General features: G+C 41.8%; 1 protein-coding gene across 1 annotated transcript in view; it reads left to right on the top strand.

The window, feature by feature from the left end:
- The first annotated feature begins 326 nt into the window (after positions 1–326).
- DPYSL3 (dihydropyrimidinase like 3) overlaps positions 327–20,668 on the top strand; it is a 113,953-nt gene continuing 93,611 nt past the window's right edge. The window contains exon 1 of the mRNA XM_045493022.1: positions 327–882. Within this exon, the coding sequence (XP_045348978.1) occupies positions 493–882 (390 nt within the window). The 5' untranslated portion in view covers positions 327–492. The remainder of the gene's footprint in view (positions 883–20,668) is intronic.

Genomic DNA, 20,668 nt, shown 5'->3' with positions numbered 1-20,668 from the left:
CACTAGGTTTGCGTGCACGAGCGGGGCAGAGAGGTTTGTGTTTGAGAGGCACACTCGGAAGTCATTGTGGGTGAAAGAGGGTTTCTGTGCCTGTGCGAGAGAGGCGAGTTCTTGAGTGTGAATCTGGGGGCCGCTGGGCGAGCGGGAAGCGTGCGTGCGTGTGTGTGCGCGCGCGCCAAGTTGGGATTTCTACTTTCCAAGGGGCCCCCAGGCCGCGCGACCCTGCGAGGCCACGTTAGGGTCGGGTGCGCGCCGAGGGGCGGCGGGCGGGCGACAGGTCCCGAGCCGGAGCGCGCCGCTGCCCCGGCCCCTGCGCCGCGCGCTCGCTGGCTGGCTGGGGACTGGCAGCAACCGGAGCTGCACTGCCGCCTCTGGCGCGAACGCTCAGGCGCCTCCTCCCGCCCCAGTCACTGTGGCTCGGAGCACGCTGCCGGCGGCTGCCCTTTCCGCCTCTGGGGGAGCAAAGCCGCGGGCCCGCCGTGCGCCTGAACCATGGCCTCGGGCCGGAGGGGCTGGGACAGCTCCCACGAGGACGATCTGCCCGTGTACCTGGCCAGGCCGGGCACCACGGACCAGGTCCCGCGGCAGAAGTACGGCGGCATGTTCTGCAACGTGGAGGGCGCCTTCGAGAGCAAGACGCTAGATTTCGATGCCCTGAGCGTGGGGCAGCGGGGCGCGAAGACTCCCCGGAGCAGCCAGGGCAGCGGCCGCGGCTCCGGGAGCCGGCCGGGAGTGGAGGGGGACACCCCGCGCCGGGGCCAAGGCCGGGAGGAGGGCAGGGAGCCCGCGCCCGCGTCGCCCGCGTCGCCCGCGCCCGCCGGGGTGGAGATCCGGAGCGCCACCGGCAAGGAGGTTTTGCAGAACCTCGGCCCCAAGGACAAGGTAAGGGGGCCCGCGGCTCTCCTCCTCCCGCCCTCGCTCCCTTGGCAGCCCGGGGCGACGCGGCCCGGGCACAACTTTCTCCCGCTCACTCAGCTCGGGGGAAGGGGGACAGGGAGGTGAAGGGCATCCTCTGCTGAGCGTAGCGGGACCTCTCAGCCCGGACCGATATTCGCGCGGGTTCCTAACTGCAGCAGCATCTTCGTGGGCGCGGGACCCGGGTGCGCGGGTTTCCCCCGCTTCCCCGCAGCACCCCCGGGCCGGCGGGTCTGGGTGGGTGTGTCAGCCGGGCCAGCCAGGAAGGCTTCGTGATTTCTAGCCCTTCTCTCCGTCTGAGTAACCATTGGCACAATTGTCTTGGCCCCACTCTGGCCCTCGATTAAATCTCAACCCGGGTCACCAGGGCAGAGGGCACACTGGCGCTGGGAAGATGGGGGTCATCTCCATAGTCCCCGGATGAACGTACAGGATGGGCGGTCCCCCCTCTCACTCTTGAAACATCAGCTCTGTCCCTGAAACTTTCGGGTGTGGAGCCACTAGACTAAACACCCTCGTCTGCGTGCCTCTCTTCTGTCCTAGGTCGACATTTCACATCTGTGTTTGTAAAGTGTACATTTGTGTACAAAGCTTGTTGCAAGACTGGGTACCACAGGGATCCAGCTGTCTCTGGAAGACTATCACTTATTTTTGAAAACAGGCAAGAGTATTAAGGGTGCACTTTAAACTAGCACAAGCTGCAAATTCTCTGCTGCTTTTCCATGTGCCAAAGCCAATTTCTTCTGTATGTGTGTTTTTGAGAAACTCGTGACGCCCTGAACTGGCTGAAGGTATGGCACTGAAATCCAGCCTGCTCTCATCTATTTGTTTATTTCATAGAAAATCAGAACCGTAGTTCAGAAAATTCAGGGTCTGGGCAGGGCTGGAGTATTCGAAGTTCAAACTGACGCTTTTGAGTTGGGGAACAATAGTAATCAGATACGTCACTCTTGTGTAGATAATGGCTGCAAAATCCATCCACATATATTATTCTCTGTGAATACTGGTATGAATAATAACCCAAAATGGAAATGTCTGCCCCAGAGCAATTACAGTTAATGCTTACCCAAGTTTTAGATGTTTTCCCATTCAAATGCAGTGAGGCAGTCAAAGGAAGGCATATCTCTGCACTGTTTGATTTTGGGAAGTTTAAAAAAATAAACAAAGCTTTAATTATTGATACCACTAGGGAAAGAAAGCACTGAAGTTAGTATTGTGTAAAGACACCTTTGGGAAACAATGTCCGTGCCCCTTGGAATCACTCGTTTAGTTGGTGATTTTCATATCATCCTTAGAGTATGGGATCCCTGTAGGCCCTGCTCAAATACCCTTTTAGGAAAAACTTCGGATATTTTGGAAAAGCTGTGGCTGATTTCTAAACTTAAGAATGGCGTTCCAGGAAGATTATCGCCTCTCTTCAGGTCTGAGCTGATCCCTATTGAAATGTTCCCTTCCTGACTCTAAGGGGTGGGAAAAGTGATGGAAAAGGTCGGTAACAATTGCTGTGAGTCAGTGCTATTCCCTTTGCTGGAACACCCCTGATGTAAGCCAGATAATATGCCTGGTTTGCAAGATTTAAGGATGGTAACTAGAGAAAGGGAAAATGTTCCTCCTTTAAACCCAGACATTCTCTTCGTTTTCTTTCCTTTTGCAAACCCTATACTTTTGGCTCCTAATTGAAAAATAATAATACAACTTAAGCATCAGCAGGATTTCTAGTGCTCCATGGTTATTTGTAAGTTCAGGCTTGCTGTCAGCTTCATTCAGGCCCTGTTATTATCTCTAATTTGGTTGAATCACGCTGCTACAAGAGTCAGCAGACCTTATCTACTTCTGTTGTTGATGGCTATTTCCTTGAGGGAAGGGATTGTGTGTTTGGATTTATCACTATAGCTGAAATGCCTGGAACACTGGAGGTGTTCCAGAAATGGTTGGTATATTAAACCTCCTTAATGAATCCATATTTTTTGCTACATAGATGCAGAATGATTGTCTGGTGTCTCATTTATTTTTTGTATTTTAGTTTTGAATGTTTTAGAAGTAAACTCTAGGCCCAATGTGGGGTTTGAATTCACAACCCCAAGGTCAAGAGTCCCATGCTCTGCTGACTGAGCCAGCCAGCTGTCCCTTTTGGCCTCTTATTTAAATACCACCATTTTCAGTGAGCCTGTACCTTGTGAAGCAGCTTTCAGAAAACGTCACTTTAAAAAAATTAAATTAACCCCAAATCTGCCTACTTGTGGTTTCTATAAACTATTCTCGGTTCTGACCTTTTAAAATATAAGAATAGCGTTTTTTTTTTTAAATTTCTGAGGTATTTTAATGACTTGAAGCATGTGGGTTTGTTTATCTGTCAGAAAAGTTGGGTATTGCCACAGTAACAAGCAATCCCCACATCTCAGTGGCTTGACGAAACAGTCACAGTTGATTTCTTGCTCCTGTTACTTGTCCACCATGGGTCACAGGGCAGCTCTGCCCATCATTTCCCCCCAGGGACCTAGACTGATGGAGCTTTCACCTCTATGCTCTCATGTTAGGAAGAACATGGGCGTGTTGCTCATAGGCTCTGGAACTCCCTTGCTGAGGTTGTGAACATGACTTAGGTTCACATGTCACTGGCCAGAGCAAATCACTAACTTGTGTCCAAAAGAATTGGGAGGGTGCAATCTTACCATGATCCTGTAAGACAGAGATTAGAAATATTTGGAGGAGTGCCTGGCTGGCTCAGTGGGTAGAGCATGTGACGCTTGATCTCAGGGCTATGAGTTCGAACCTCATTTTGGGCATAGAGCTTACTTAAAAAAATAATAAAAAATTAAAAAAAAAACAAAACAAAGTATTTGGAGTATAGCTTTTATATCTCCTCTCTACCTGGGGCCAGACTATTGGGATGAGCTCTGGCTCCACCCATCCAAATTATGTGACTGTGAGCATATAACTCGGCCTCTGGGCCTGTGCTTTCTCACCTGCAGAATGTGAATAACACTGAGTACTTTACACATATTGAGTACTCAGCACATATTAGTTATGATTACTCTTTGAGTTTTCACTGCCCTTTATATGTTTGAGGGCAATTGTATTCTTCCTATCATTCCTGCCTTCTTTAGCCCTCTCTTATGTAAGCCTTTCACCCTTCTGATTTACTTTTCAGGTTTTACTATATTTTATAAATATTCTTTCAAAAAATGCGGTGCACAGAACTGAACACAGTGCTCCAGATGGGATATGGTCGTGGCAAAGTATATTAGGCTAGTTAATTTCCTTGACTTACATGGACATCATATGCTTTTGTAGTAGGAGAGCCAGAATTCAAACAGATTTTTCTGAGTCTAGAGTCCATTTTTCTGAGTTCTGACTCCTTCTTTCCAGACAGGGAGGCTGCTGTTTTATTTTAATTCGGTGAGCCTGACCCTGGTGTCTGCTCCTGACGTGTTACTGTCTTGCAGGGCAAGGACAGAACTTTCTACCACACCTCTAGCACTTTCCTCCATCTTGCCGCCAGCCCATTATTCAGAGCAGTTGGAGAACAGTTGCCCAGCCTATGAAAAGAGTTGCTGCAAAATCCTTACTTTTTCAAGTTGAATGCAAAGTCATTAAAAGAGATTTTTTAAAAAATGTCTTGATAAATTCACAGTATGCTTTGTCTACAGCATACCTCCTTATTAACCCCCACCTTAAGGAAATAAGTTTAGTTAATAAATGCATAAATTATGAAGAGATTCTACCACAAACTGTATGGGAGAATAAAAGTAAAAAAAGGTCTCTGAGTTATACTTTGAATGACAAGTGCCATATTTGAGGTATGATTGGGTGTTTATATTGTGGTTCTGGAGCTACCTGTAAACACCTTGTTAAATAATGTACCTAGATTTTTTTCTTTTGATAGGCATTTATACGCCCAAATCCTCCCTGGTTGGCTCACATAACTTTTCGTTTATAACTTTTGACAGTAAGTGCACAAAAAAGCAGTTGTAAATGAAAAGGAAGTATTTTTCACCATTTCTCAAGATGGTTTCCAGAGTTTTTCTTGCAGCGAAGAAATTACTAAGGGGAGGAGAATGATGATATATGGTCTGCCAAGAGCAAATGATACTGCAAAAACTCTGTCATCCAGTGAAAACAAAGTAATGACATTATGATTACATGGGTCTATTGATAACTCCCAGTCAGGAGCCGTGGGTCATTTCTAGTCCCCTGTTTCCCACATGGGCCACTTTCGTGCAAGTTGTTTCCTTTGTGAAGTCAGTAGGGGTTCTGGGTGTAGGAGGAGAGCATTTGAAATGGGCAAGTTGTGGCTCTTACCTTTTTTTTTTTTTTTTTTTTTTTAATCATTCGTCCTGTGCCTTTTTGCTCCTGGGTGGAAAATTTTCAAAACGATCCAGAGAAGCTGAAGTTCTCCTCCTTACCCCATGCAAGAGAAGACAGCTGGAAATAGAATCCTAGGTTTATAAAGTCCTCTCCACATCATCAGAATCCCTGGAGTGTGTGAATTTTTCAAAGCTGCTCTGACAAACCAAAGTCCGCACTTAGGCTGGGAGAAAAGGCTCTTGGGTACCTGGCCCCCAGGCCACACTCGAATCAGGAACTATATTAACTTACCCAAACTTGGAAGTGTTTGAAACCTTTCAGAACTTTGGTTTAGTTTGACAGTAGGCATTTGAGGAACATAAAAAAACGTACCTTCCAAGTAATGCTGCGATTGGCAGGGTTCCCTCAAAGTAATGGTCCCTGGAGACAGGGTATTGCTGACGGCTCTTGTAAGTAATGTCTAAGACGGCCAGGGGACTGTCCGTGATGTTTTTCTGTCAGTGATTTCTATAGCTGATTCTCTTTATGATTAATTTCCCCTGGGCGTTATTCCTGCAGATAATGTTCCTGTGAGACAGTGGATAGAGCTTACTAGGAGTAGGGCAGCCTGCCTGAGAATGCAGGCTATGACCGGCAGCTCAGCTCTCCATTTTTGAGAAGAGGCAGAAGTCCATTTATGTGTGTAAGCACTTTTTAAAAGTTAAACTTATAGGAAGATGGAATGTTAAAGTTTATCTGTACTCTTTTAGAAAAAAATTTTTTAATGTTTATTTATTTTCAAGAGAGAGGGAAAGAGAAAGAGTGTGAGCAGGGGAAGGGTAGACAAAGAGGGAGACACAGAAGCCAAACCAGGTTCCGGGCTCTGAGCTGTCCGCACAGAGCCTGACACGGGGCTGGAACCTACGAACCGTGAGATCATGACCTGAGCTGAAGTCAGACGCTTAACTGACTGAGCCACCCAGGCACCCCGAAGTTTATCTGTACTCTTAACCTGGACTTATGTGGCTTTGAAAAACCAGTTCTACTCCATCAAAAACCAATGAGATTAGGCAAACAAACAATAAACAAAGCAACAAACAGAAACTAAACCGAGAGGATACAGCATTAGCAGTCTCAACTTGGAGACCCAATCTTTAACCAGCTTGGGCAACTCACCTCCCTACTCTCTGAGACTTAGCTTCCTCCTTTCTAAAATGAAGGGCCTGGACCAGGTCTATAAGCTTCTTTTATTGTACACCTCTATGCAAAAATTTTTTCAGCATGGTCTCTATGTATAGGTACACATGTGCATATGTATAAATTACATGCAGAACATACGTACAATTGACCCTTGAGAAACACAGGGGTTAGGGTGCTAACCCCCATGCAGTCAAAAATCCATGTATACCCATGGACTCCCCTGAACCTTAACCATTAATAGCTTGCTGTTGACCAGAAGCCTTACTGATAACATAAACAGTCAATTAATACAGTTTATATACAGTTTGTATATAAAATACAAACATTTTGTATGTTACACGTACTGCATGCTGTATTCTTATGAGAAAGTAAGCTAGAGAAAAGAAAATGTTATTAAGAGAATTGTAAGGAAGAGAAAATATATGTACAATACTGTATGGTATTTATAAAAATAAATCCACATGTAAATGGACCAGTGCAGTTCAAACCTGTGTTGTTCACTGGTCAACTGTATTAATATCTTATGACTGTTATACAATACAAAACAAGTACAAAGTAAAATATTATATATACAAATATAGATCCTGATATTTTTCTCTTGTACCCTAGTGGCTTGTCTTGCCCACACAATTGGGTAAGTGCTCGTGAGTCCTTAATCTTCAGATCAAAGCCATAATAGTCAGTGGTTCTAATATTATGGTCATTAATGGATTCATTGTCAATTTGAGTTCTTCAGTGATATATGCTGTTTTATTGACCAGTTTCTAAGAGAAATAAACTGTGGAAGCCTTGCAGTGAGGCTACAGACCGAGTGTTGGTAGTGCTCAGTATACTCTCTTTCTGTATGTGGGGTTGGGCCAGTGGGGTGTGGACAACAAGGTTACCATAAATAGGGTGAGGAGTCCCCAGACCTCCCTTCAGCGTCTAATTTTTTCTGTACTCCTTTATTCTAAAAACACTTATTAAGCACCAGCTATGTAGGTGCACAATCAAAACCTAAGACGAACCAAAGAGATAAACAATAGGAAAGCATTAACTGCATTTCCTTGTAGTCTCCCATTGAAAATTGCTGTTACTACAATGGTGTATTTTCTTTACATCTGTGTGTGTGTGACACATATGTTTTTCATTCCAAAATAAAAGTGGGAATATACATTATTATATATTTTTAAACTATTTTTGACCACTTTAATACATTTTAATAAACTTTATTGCTGAGAACAGTTTTAGGTTCACAGCAAAAATGAGTGGAAAGTACAGAGATTTCCCTTGTTTCTCCTGCCCCCACACTTTCATAGCTCCCTCCGTTATCTACATCTCCCACCAGAGCGGTACATTTCTTACACTTGAAGAACGCTCACTGACATACCTTTATCACCCACAGGCCATAGTTTACATTAGGGTTCACTCTTGGTGTTGTACAGTCTGTGGATTTTGACAAATGCATAATGATATATATCCACCACTATAGTAGGAAACACAGTATTTTCATTGCCCTGGACGTCCACTGTGCTCGCCTAATTCATCCCTCCCTTTCTTCTAAACCCTGGCAACTACAATCTTTCTATTGTCTCCATGGTTTTGCCTTTGTTAGAATATCATATTTTGGGAATCATACAGTCTGTAGCTTTTTCAGATTGCCTTCTTTCACTTAGCAATGTGTATTTAACAATCCTCCAAATCTTTTCATGGCTGGAAAGCTCATATCTTTTTAGCATGGAATAATATTCCATTTTCTGGATGTACAGTTTATCCATTCACCTACTGGAGGACATTTTGGTTGCTTCTCAGTTTTGGCAATTATGACTCAAGCTTCTATAAACATTTGTATGTAGCTTTTTACGTGGACATTTCATTTGAGTAAATACCAAGGAGTGCAGTTGTTGAATGGTGTTGGATGAGTACTTTTAATTTTGTAAGAAATCTCTAAACTGTCTTCCAAAGTGGTTGTACCATTTTTTGTATTCCTACCAGCAATTAATGAGAGTTTCTGTTGCTCCACATCCTTGTCAGCATTTGGTGTTGTTACTGTTTTGGATTACGGCCTACAATAGTAGTAGATGTGTAGAGATTTCTCATTGTTGCTTCGATTTACAATTAGCTGATGACATAATGTTGAACATCTTTTCATATGCTTATTGTCATCTGGGTATCTTTTTGGTGAGGTGTCTGTTCAGGTCTTTGGCCCATTTTCTAACTGGATTATTCATTTTCCTATTGCTGAGTTTTAAGCGTTCTTTGTATATTTTAGATAATAATCCTTTGTCAGGTGTGTCTCTTGCAAATATTTTTCTCCCAGTCTATGGCTTGACATTGTTTTTTTGTAGAAAAGAAGTTTTTAATTTTACTGAAGTCCAGCTTATCCATTTTTTCTTTCGTCAGTTATGCCTTTGGTGTTGTATCTAAAAAGTCATTGCCATACCCAAGGTCATCTGGGGTTTTTTCTATCTTATTTTCTAGGAGTTTTATAGTTTTCATTTTACATTTAGGTCTATGATCCATTTTGAGTTAATTTTTGTGAAGGGTTTAAAGTCTCTGTCTACATTCATTTTATTGCATGTGGATGTTCAATTGCTCCAGCACCATTTGTTGAAAAAGACTATCTTTTCCCCGTTCTATTGCTTTTGCTTCTTTGTCAAAGATCAGTTGACTCTATTTATATGGACCTATTTCTAGGTTCTCTGTTTTGATCTATTAATCTGCTTGTGTATTCTTTTGCCAATACCACATTGTCTTATTTTTTATTTATTCACTTTGAACGTTATTATTATTATTTTTTAATCAGACTCCATACCCAATGTGGGGCATGAACTCATGACGGCAAGATCAAGAGTTGCATGCTCTTCCAACTGAGCCAGACAGGCACCTCTGATACCATATTGTCCTGATTAGTGTAGCTTCGTTGTAAGTCTTGAAGTTGAGTGGTGTCAGTTCTTTTGAGTTTCTCATCATTAAGTATGAGGTTAGCTGTAGGTTTTGAATTGATGTTCTTTATTAAGTCGAGGGCATTCTCATCTATACCTAGTTGGCTGAGAACTCTTATCATGCATGGGTGCCAGCTTTTGTCAAGTGGTTTTCCTGCATCTGTTGATTTTGTTCACTATTCTTTTTTAGCCTCTTGATGTGGTAGATTACATTAATTTTCCAGTGTTGAACCAGCCTTCCATTCCTTGGATAAATTCCACCTGGTCATGGTATGTAATTCTTTGTATACATTGTTGAATTTGATTTGCTAATATCTTGTCAACAGAATTTACCTCTGTGCCTAAGAGAGGTATTGGTGTCTCCTTTTCTTTTTTGTAAGGTCTATCTGGTTTTGGATTCGAGTAATGGTCTTCTCCTAGAATGAGCTAAGAAGTATTCCCTTTGCTTCTATCTCTGGAGGAGCTTGTAGAGAATTGGCTTAATTTCTTCTTTAAATGTTTGCTAGAGTTCACCAGTGAACCCACCTGGGCCCAGTGCTGTTTAGGAATTAATTATTGATTAAATTTCTTTAATAGATATAGACCTATTCAGATTGTCTATTTCTTCTTGGGTGAGTTTACTAGATTGTGTCTTTCAAGGAAATTATCTATTTTATCTAGATTATCAAATTTGTGGGCATAGAGTTTTTCATAATATTCTTTCTTATCTTTTTAATGTTGATGGAATCTGTAGTGATGTCCCCTCTTTCATTTATGATAAAAGTAGTTTGGGTCTTCTCTTGTTTTTCTTAGTTATCCTAGCTAGATGCTTATCAATTTTATTGGTCAAAGAATCGGCTTTTGGCTTAGTTAATTTTCTTTATTGATTTCTTATTTTCAATTTCATTGATTTATGTTCTAATTTTTATTCTTTTCTTCTGCTTACTTTGGATCTAATTTGTCTTCTTTTTCTAGTTGTAAGATGGGCGCTTAGATTATTGATTTTCGGTCTTTTTTTTTCCTTTTTAATATGTTCATTCAATGTTATAAATTTCCTTCTAAGCAATGTTTTAATTGCATCCCACAAATTTTGTTATACTATATTTTCACTTTAATTTTGGTCAAAATATTTATAAATTTCTTTTCAAATTCTTCAGTGACCCATGTGTTATTTGAAAGGTATTTAATCAATTATTTTGGGGTTTTCCTGCTATCTTTTTGATACTGATTTATGTTTTAATTGTGTAAGAGCAGACATTATGTGATTTATATTGTTTTAAATTTAAGATGTGTTTTATAGGTCAGAATGGGGTTTATCTTGGTGAATGTTCTATGTGAGCTTGAGAAGAATGTACATTCTTCTTTTGTTAGATAATGTAGTCTGTGGTATCAGTAATATCTAGCTCATTGATAGTTCTATTGAATTCAACTATGTCCTTACTGATTTTCTGTCTGCTGGATCTGTCCATTTCCTACAGAGGGGTGTTTAGAGTCTCCAAATATAATAGTGGATTCATCTGTTTCTCCTTGCAATTCTACTGGTTTTTCCTTACATACTTTGATGCTTTTTTTATAGACACATATATGTTAAGAATTATTATGTATTCTTGGAGAATTGACCCTTTTACAATTATACCTGATGAATAATTTTCCTACTTTGAAGTCTGCTTTGTCTGAAATTAACGTAGCTATTCCTGCTTTCTGTTGATTAGTGTTAGCAGAGTGTGTTTTTTCTCTACCCATTTACTTTTGGTTCATTTGTGTCCTTACATTTAAAGTTGGTTTCTTGTAGACAATGTATAGTGGGGTTGTGTTTTTGATCCACTCTGACAATTTCTGTCTTCTCATTCGTGCATTTAAACCATTGACATTCAAGGTGATTATTGATATAGCTAGACTCATATTTACTATATTTGCTGGTGTTTTCTGCTTCTTTTCCTTTTCCTTGTTCTTATTTTGTCTTCCATTCTTTTTCTGCCCTGTGTAAAGATTTTAATTGAGCATTTTATATGATTCCATTTTCTCTCCTATCTTAGCATGTCAGTTACATTTAAAAAAAATGATTATGTATTTATTTTGAGAAAGCGAGTGAGTGGAGGAGGAGCAGACAGAGAGAAAAAGAGGGAGAGAGAGAATTCCAAGCAGGCCCCGCACTGTCAGCACAGAGCCCTACGTGGGGCTCGAACTCAGGAACCATGAGATCATGACCTGAGCTGAAAACAAAGAGTCCAAGCTTAACTGACTGAAGCACCCAGGTGCCCCTCACACTTCTTTTTTACTTTTTCTAGTGGTGGCCCTAGAGTTTGCAGTATGCATTTACAACTCACCCAGGTATACCTCCAAATAACACTGTACCACTTCATGGGTAGTGCAAGTACCATAAAATAACAAAATATTTGCAATTCTTCCCTGCTCTGTCCCTTGTATTATTAGTTATTCACTTCACTTATACAGAAGCATATATAGACATATCTAATTGAATGCATTGTTGCTATTATTATTTTGAACAAACCATTACATGTTAGATCAATTAAGGATGAGAAAAATTACATTTTTATATTAGCGTCACTTATCCCTCCTGTAGTGCTCTTTCTTTTCTTCATGGACATTCACATTGCAGACCCCTATCATTTCTTGTTTGTGAAGAATTTCTTTTAACATTTCTTGCAAGGCAGATGTACTGCCAACACATTCCCTCAGTTTTTATTTGTCTGAGAAAGTCTTTATTTCTCCTTCCATTTTTTAAAATGATAGTGGACACATGTCATTAGTTTCTGGTATACAACAAAGTGATTCCACAAGACTACATGATATGCTACACTCGCCACCCGTGTAGCTACCTTCTGTCACTATACAGCCCTATTACAGTACCGCTCACTATATTCCCTGTGCTGTTCCTTTTATCCCGGTGACTTACTCATTTCATAACTGAAAGCCTTTATCTTCTGCTCCCCTTCACCCATTTTGCCCCTCTTTGACCCTCTTGGCCTCTGGCAACCATCAGTTTTTTCTCTGTATTTATGGGTCTGTTTCTGCTTTTTGTTTGTTTGTTTGTTCATTTGTTATGTTTTTTAGATTCCACACATAAGTAAAATCATATAGTACTTGTCTTTCTCTGACATTTCATTTAGCATTATACCCTCTAGGTCTGTCCATGTTGATGCAAATGGCAAGATTTTAAAGTAATTTATACACCCAGTATGGGGCTTGAACCCACAACCCTAAGATCAAGAGTCGTATGTTCTGCTGACTGAGCCAGGCTTCCTGAGTTACTCATTTCTTTTAGTTGGACATTTATATTTTTGCTTTCAGTTTCGATTTCACTTTTACTTCTCTTCTTTTGTCATTGTAAATAAGGAGGTGAGAGATGTTCTTCTAGCCAAATCTTTGTGTGTATTCATTTCTTTATCATTTGTGAATGGAAACTTCCTGGAAACGGTTGCATGTGGTGTGGTTGTTTTCATGCTACCGGAAGAGTGAGCATGGGATGCTTGCTTGCCATGTAGGACTGCAAGGGCAGGACTCTGGGTAAATCAGGGAAGAAGAAGGAGGAGTGCAGGCTGGGCCACAATGCTCAACAGCAGAGATGAAGGGGCCACAGGAGCCAGGCAAGGGGCGGGGGGGGTAAAGTAAAAGACTTGGAAGAAGAAGATTTTAGATCTTAGCTGGAGATGAAAATGTAGAAAGAAAAAACAAAGCGTCTGTTCTCTCTCTACTAAAGTAGTTGTCAGCATAATCTCTTGGAATTCTACCTTTCCTTGGCTTTAGGGCACAGAGATGAGGTTCACGGTGTGTTCTAATGAAAAGCTCCATTTATGGAGTACTTGTTCATGCAAGGAGCTGCTGCTACTGGCAATCCTTACACTAACCCTACAGAATAGGTATTAATATCTACATTGTCTGGAAGAGAAACCGAATCTTGGAGAGGTGCCTTGACTTCCTTTAATTATACAACTAGAAAGGGATAAAGTCCAGATTTTGGCCTAAGGACTGTCTGATGGATTTTTGCATACTATTTTGCTGTTCTTTTATGTGGTGGCAGCTAAGCATTGGTACTGAGTGGGGTCCAGCTCTAGAACTGGCTTGGTTAAGAGGATCATCCCAATAAAATTTCTACCAGGGGGACTTTCTGGAGAGTGAGTGGACGGGGCTCATAGAATCAAAATAGGGGGGCGCCTGGGTGGCGCAGTCGGTTAGGCGTCCGACTTCAGCCAGGTCACGATCTCGCGGTCCTTGAGTTCGAGCCCCGCGTCAGGCTCTGGGCTGATGGCTCAGAGCCTGGAGCCTGTTTCCGATTCTGTGTCTCCCTCTCTCTCTGCCCCTCCCCCGTTCATGCTCTGTCTCTCTCTGTCCCAAAAATAAATAAACGTTGGAAACAAAAAAAATTAAAAAAAAAAAAAAAAGAATCAAAATAGGGAAGCTGAATTTGATCAAGTCCAAAAGGTGAACACAGTTACTGAACCAGAAGACATTAGAAGCTCTGAATCCCGGGGGCACCTGGGTGGCTCAGTCAGTTAAGGGTCCTACTTCTGCTCAGGTCACAGTCTCATGGTGTATAAGTTCGAGCCCCATGTCAGGCTATGCACTGATGGCTCAGAGCCTGGAACCTGATTTGGATTCTGTGTTTACCCCCCTCTCTCTGTCCCTCCCCGGCTTGTGCTCTCTCTCTCTCTCAAGAGTAAATACATAAACATTAAAGAAGAAGAAGAAGCAGAAGAAGCAGCTGTGAATCCCTAGAAAGAGGCCAAGAGGTGGAGCAAGGGAAGAAGTGGAGAGGCTCAGAGAGTTTTCATGGTATTCCCCAAGTGCTGATGATAATTTTTCTTGGATGCTGTGACTTGTTGGTAGGTTCGCCTCATTTAAAGCACTTTTACTATCTGCTAAGGGCAGATCCTATTCAAAGGATGGTGCCAGAGATAGGGCTCAAATTGAGATCTACAGGAGGCCTGGGGCTCGCTCACACACCACTTTTCTAGACAATCTGTACCAAGGACAGAACGATTTGGTTTATTTCCAAGAAGCTAGCCTGTGTCCGAAGAGAAAAGATGCAGTGCTTATGTTGAGTTGAAAGTGGGCTAGGGAGGGACTGTTTTCCTCTTACTAATATCCTCACATTCTCTCACTTGGATAGAAAGAAAGAAACCCACTGAAATGGGAAGTTGAAGTTGTGGGATAAATGGATCCTAAGCGAGAAGTAAAAAAAAAAAAAAACAAAAAAAAACCATTGATGAATAATAATATCTCACACAATTGGTAGGGAGACAAAACCTTTCCAGAGATACAGTTTTCTTCTACTTACCAAGCAAGAGTGAGGAAGCCAGCCAGATCTTTTAGTGAGATTGTAGAGTGGAGTGTAGGGAGTTTCTCCTGGGTGTTGGGGAGTTGAAATGAAGGCAGTATCTGGCAATGCATGCCGTCAACTAAGAGTTTGTAAATAAAGGATGAGATATCCCTCACGTGCCTACAACAAGAGTCTCTAAAGGCTTAGATAATAAATATTTTAAGCTTTGTGGGCTATCAGGTGTCCACCCCAACTTCCAGAGTCTGTATAACAAAGTTATCCATAGACAATATGTGTGTGAATGAATGAGTGTGGCTGTGTGCCACTAAAACTTTATTTACAGAAATCAGGCAGTGGGCTGGATTTGACCCAAGGGCATTTGTTTGTCAGCTCTTGGTCTTGAATATAAGAGGGGCATAAGGGTGTATGGGATTGTGTGTTTGCATGAGCATTGGAGTAGCAGAGGGGACCTTAGCAGCTTTTCAATATGAAAAGATTTAGAAATTTGAGGTAACTAGGCAAAACCATTTGAAAGGCTCAGAAACACTTGCGCTCCTTTCAGGATGTCTGGAGTTTGGAGGAGGAAATTAAAAATAAACACATACCTGGCAATGAAGAGGAGAACACTGCAAGATTTTTTAGAGATGGCAAATTTACGAAGCGGAGACAAGGTTTTGTAAAGAACAAAGACGGGGAAAGGGGGGGGGGGGGCGGCGGTCGAATAGGATAACCTGGAAATGACAATGAGAAAGAAACAAATACAGGAAGTCCGAGTGATTAGGAAGAAGGAGGTCAGGCTGAAAATAAAGCTTTGCTGCCGTGCTAGAAAAAGCAGAGGTGTGAAGGCAGCCAACATCTTGGAGCTGCAAAGAGGAGAGCAAACGGTGGAAAATAGGTTCTCTTGGAGTCCTTAACAGAACGTGATGTTGTTAAGTGAATGGGGAGAATGCTTACTCACACGGAGAACATGCAAACAGATTTAAAAATGGGAAGTTTTGGGAGCTGAAATAATGCCTTTATGAATATGTGCTTAAGAGTGTTCAGAGAAAGGGTGTACTCGGGAGGGTGTGTACTGCCTTTTGGAACATGTATGCTCATCATTCAGGAAACCTGACTTGAGGTCAGGAAATCAGCTGGGGCTAGCTCCCCTCGGGGCATGCAGTGAGAGTCAGTGGCTGTCCCTTTGAGCTTTCATTCATTTATTTATTCTTTCATCCATTCATGAGTCCAACAGATACTTACTAAGATTCCATCCTTAGCCTTTTCAGGATCACTAGCAATCAGAGATCTGTCAGGTACAGATCTCTTTGCGAAAGAGGTGATGGCAGCTTTAAAGTGAGTGCTCAGAGGAAGGGCACGGGTTCCCCTCCACCAAGGGAGGGAGAAGGAAGGAAACAGATATTCACAAAAAAGATTTCTCTGTCACATGGCAGATTCATCCGATTAGACTGTAGAATCTCAGAGCGAGGAGCAATTTCAAAGATTATTTTTCCTTTTCACTTTATGAATAGGAAAACTGAGACCCCAAGATGGGAATAAGGGTGAAAAATAAAAATTTTTGAGTGCTTATTATATACCAGGCACTCTTTTTTTTTTTTTAACCTTGGTAAAATATGCATAACATAAAAGTTTTCCATTTTAACTTTTTAAATTTTACTTTTTTTTAATTGAAGTATAGTTGACTTTATTTTATTGGAGTATAGTTGACATGAACAATTTTTTTGACATTAACAATTTTAAAGTACAGTTTCCATTTACAGCATTGTGCAATCATTACCTCTATCTTGTTCCAGAACTTTTCCATGATCTCAAATGGAAACTCTGTACCCGTTAGCCGTCCCTCCCCATTCGCCCCTCCCTCCAGCCCCTGGCAACAACAAATCCACTTTCTGTCTCTATAGATTTCCCTATTCTGGACATTCCATAAAAATGGAGTCATACAATATGTGGCCTCTTTTGGTTTGGCTTCTTTCACTGAGTGTAATGTTTTAAAGGTTCATCTTGTAGCATGTGTTGGTATTTTATTATTTGTTATGGCTGAATAATATTCCATTGTATGGCTATACCACTTTTTTTTCACGTCCTTTCTGAATAGATTTTTTTTTTAATTAATAGACTTTATTTTCTTGTGCAGTTTTTAGAAAAACTGTGCATTTTTTTTACAGAAAAAAATGAACAGAAAGCACAGAACCCCAACATACCCCTTTACCCTCACCCATCATTGATTTCCTCTATTATTAACATTTTGCGTTAGTATGGTATTTTGTTACAGTTGATGGGCCAGTGTTGATACTTTGTTATTAAGCCCACAGTTTATATTAGGATTCAGTCTTGGTTTTGTATATTCTATGGGTGTTGACAAAAAGTATAATGACCTGTATCCTATAGGATAGTTTCATCGCCATAAGTGAGTGTCCTATAGAATGTTGTCCTATAGAATAGTTTCCTATAGAAACTATGTCTCCTATAGAATAGTTTCATCGCCATAAGTGACTAGGATTTAAAATTTTATTATTGAAGTGTAGCTGACATTCAGTGTTGTATTCCTTTGAGGTACAGGATATGCCACATTTTGTTTTCCCGTTCATCAGCTGATGGACATTTTGATTGTTTCTACTTTTTGGCCGTTGTGAATAGCGCTCTGCCAGGCATTTTTTTTTTTAAAGGACTTAACATTTATTAATTTAGTCTGTTCACAGAAACCCTTGGAGGGAGGCTTTATAATTACACTCGTTTAATAGATAAGAAATGAGAGATTAGATCATTTGCCAAGTTACACAGTTCATAGAAGGGGGCTGAGGGGAAGCTAAGACCCAAATGTCCTGTTTCCCAGCCTCCTGCCCCTTCCGCTCTCCCCACTAGCTCAGCTCTAAGGGCAGGACGCTCCACTGTCCCTGTTCTTCCTCAGTGTTCACAGTCCCATGTGCTTAGTGTATATGCTGTAAATTAGGTGACTCAAGCCCCTCTGCTGAATAATACATAGGAAACAAGAGGAAAACCGGAGATTATTTATCAGAAGTCACTCTCTTGTAATGGTAAATATATAAAACAACTGACTCACTCAGTAACAGGATATTGTAAATAATTTATGGCATAGTCACACGACAGAATACCCTAGAGCCATTAAAAATGATGCTGTTCAAGAATAATGGTGTGAGAACGTGTTCCTGGCTTATTTGGTGCTTCATCCTTATCAAGTCTCTGGGCAGGAACACAGAGGTTTGGAGAGGTTAACTGATCTCTGCAAGTTCAGACAGTTTGCAGAGCCAGAATTCTGTCTAAATCTCCAAACCATAAAAATTACACGGAAGTTGAACAGAATCTTAGCAGTGGCATATTTCTGTGCAGGACAATAATACCTTGTGTTTTCTTCTATTTCTTCAGCAACATTTTCCACATTTTCCACAATGACCTAGCCTTGCTTTGGAAATTGAGTAAAACCATTACATTTTCTCTTACAAAGAAGAGAGGCCTGTTCACATTAACCTCAAAACATGGTTGGGAAAAAAAAGAAAAAAAAAAAATTTAAACCTGTCACGGAAGAAAATACGGGCCACAGCAAAAGTAAGGAGGGGTGCTGGCGACAGAGATCCTACAGGGAGGTAGTTTTGCGCCTACTTTTTTCTTTACCGGCTCAACATTTGGGAACTATTAATGGCTGCTGACCCCTCCTTTTCCCTTCATAAGCATTTCTGTTTCCCAATTCTGTACAAAGTTCTTGGGATGACTTGGGAGGGTGGTTAAGGAGCCACACCGAATGCTCGGCGGTCACAATGTGGTCTCGTGGGACACGGCAGAGGTTTGCAGTGTGGTTATTCAAGTGACACCCCTGCCTGAAGTTTTCCCTTGCTGGCACTGCTGAGTGTGGCCGGGGAGCCCTTGCTTGGGGCCTGACTTTTGTCTTCTGGGTACTCTCCAGGAGGGATTTGAGAAACAAGCCTTCCGCAGATTGTTCATACAGGAACAATATTCGCGTGTTAGTGTTTGTTACCGTTGATAGGAACGACGTTCCAAAAACCAGTCATTGTCTCTGAGGCCTTAGGTTGTTGATGTTTAATTCCAAATTTCCCCTTTTCAAGTCCTGACCCCTCATTCAGTCAGCCCTGATGCGGCTTCACAATAGCTGTAATATTGTCATAATATCCATAGAAACCGTCCGCAAAGCTGCAAACACAGGATTACACCCTCCCTGCCGGCTGAGGCAGGAAGGCCAGATGGGCTTTGAAGGGGAAAAGGCCCTCAGTGAGACATCAATCACTTGGTAGCGGGGGAGGGGAACTCGATGGAGGAGGGGTGGGGAGGAAACCACTTTAGGAGGAAAATTGCGTTTGGTACAGTCTTTGCCACAGGGTGAATTTCCCAAATGAAGTGGCCAGCAGTGCAGGCTCCTTTCCAGGGCCCGTGTCTGGGCCTGGTTACTTGCTTGGACTCTGATGCTAATGAGGCGGGAGACAAAGATTTCTTCCTATATGTGTTCTCGACGTCATTGATTATTAACCGCAGACAGACATAACGTCCTGGTCAGCACTCGTGCATGTGAACATGGAGACGGTAACGTGTAACGCCATGCCATTGCGATGGGCCAGGCCGGCCCCTTCATGTGAATGTTTCTTTTACATTCACAGCATCCCAAAGGGGAGGATATTATTATTCCCAGTTTACAGATGAGGCAACTGGGCCTACTCTTACTTGCTTTCCTTCCTACCTCAGCTTCATCTTGAGTGTTTTCAGGGATTTTCCCTGAGCCCTCAAGGTCAGGTAAGGTTCTCTTGTGTGCTTTCTGAGATGCTTGTAGCTGTTACTTATTCTGTATTAGAAATTCTTGTTTGTCTCTTTCCTACTAGCCTGGGAACTTTTTTTTTTTTTTCCCCCAATTTCAAATGTTTATTTATTTTGAGAGAGATAACTAGCCAGGAACGGGAAGAGAGAGGGAGAGAATCCCAAGCAGGCTCCACGCTAACAGTGCAGAGCCGGACGTGGGGCTCGATCCCACGAACTGCAAGATCGTGACCTGAGCCGAAATCAAGAGTCTGACGCTTATCTGACTGAGCCACTCAGGTGCCCCTATCCTGGGAGCTTTTTGAGTCAATGCCCTTCATTTCTAACACAGGGTTTGACTCATACATAGTAGGTGGTCAGTACATACTTTTGAATGAATAAATGGATGAGTAGGAAAGTTTCAGTAACTTACTTAAAATCTGTGTTCTGTACAATTCTGTCCTGGCAGTTAGCACAGTCGCTGGCATGTAATGGACCCTCAATAATATTTGAATGAAATAGTGAATGAAGGAACATCAATTAGCTCATCACTCAGTGCGTCAGGGAGTCATGCCAAGCTTTTCTGACTTCCGACACTGTTTTGAATTAGCTGGTAGGAGCGATCATTCTCGTGTCTGGCCAGACAATTTAAAGTGCATGGCTTCCTGATAGTGGCTTGGTCCTGTCTACTTTTAGAAGCACATCTCATTATATAACAGCTCTTACACTTATCTGAGGCCACCTCCACCCTGGTGGAAAGAACATTTGTCTGAAAGCCATGAAAGCAAGGGAGAGACATGGTTCTGTTAGTCACTATGTAAATTTGGTCAAGTCCCTTCACCTTCTGGGCCTTCGTGTCTCTATTTTTAAAACAGAATTTTATAATTGTTGATGTTTTCTCATTAACGCATGGGGTTTGTTATACTTTTCCTCTCCATGTCGGTGTATGTTTGAAATTCTTAAGAAATAATGGTCTTAAAATACTGAATTCTAAAAAACAAACAAAAAAACCCTCCCCAACCCCTCAAATTTTAGTTGAGTTAAATTTGAGATTTTCTTGGAACGTGTAGGTTGACACGGTGTTTTAGAAGTCCAGTGCACTATCCATTGTGCCATGGAGCCACCTGGCACAGTGTTTTAAATGGCAGTATAGGTTGACACAGTGTTACATTAGTTTCAGGTGTACAACTAGTGATTCAGCAAGTCTATATCATGCTATGCTGTGTTAGGCATATGTGTTATGTCCTTGCTACAAGTGTAGCTACCATCTGTTACCCTATAAAACTGTTACAATATCATTGACTATATTCTCCATATTGTGCCT

Source organism: Leopardus geoffroyi, chromosome A1 (assembly GCF_018350155.1).
Source record: "Leopardus geoffroyi isolate Oge1 chromosome A1, O.geoffroyi_Oge1_pat1.0, whole genome shotgun sequence".
Taxonomy (NCBI): Eukaryota; Metazoa; Chordata; class Mammalia; order Carnivora; family Felidae; genus Leopardus; species Leopardus geoffroyi.
This window is presented reverse-complemented; position numbering and strand designations above follow the sequence as displayed.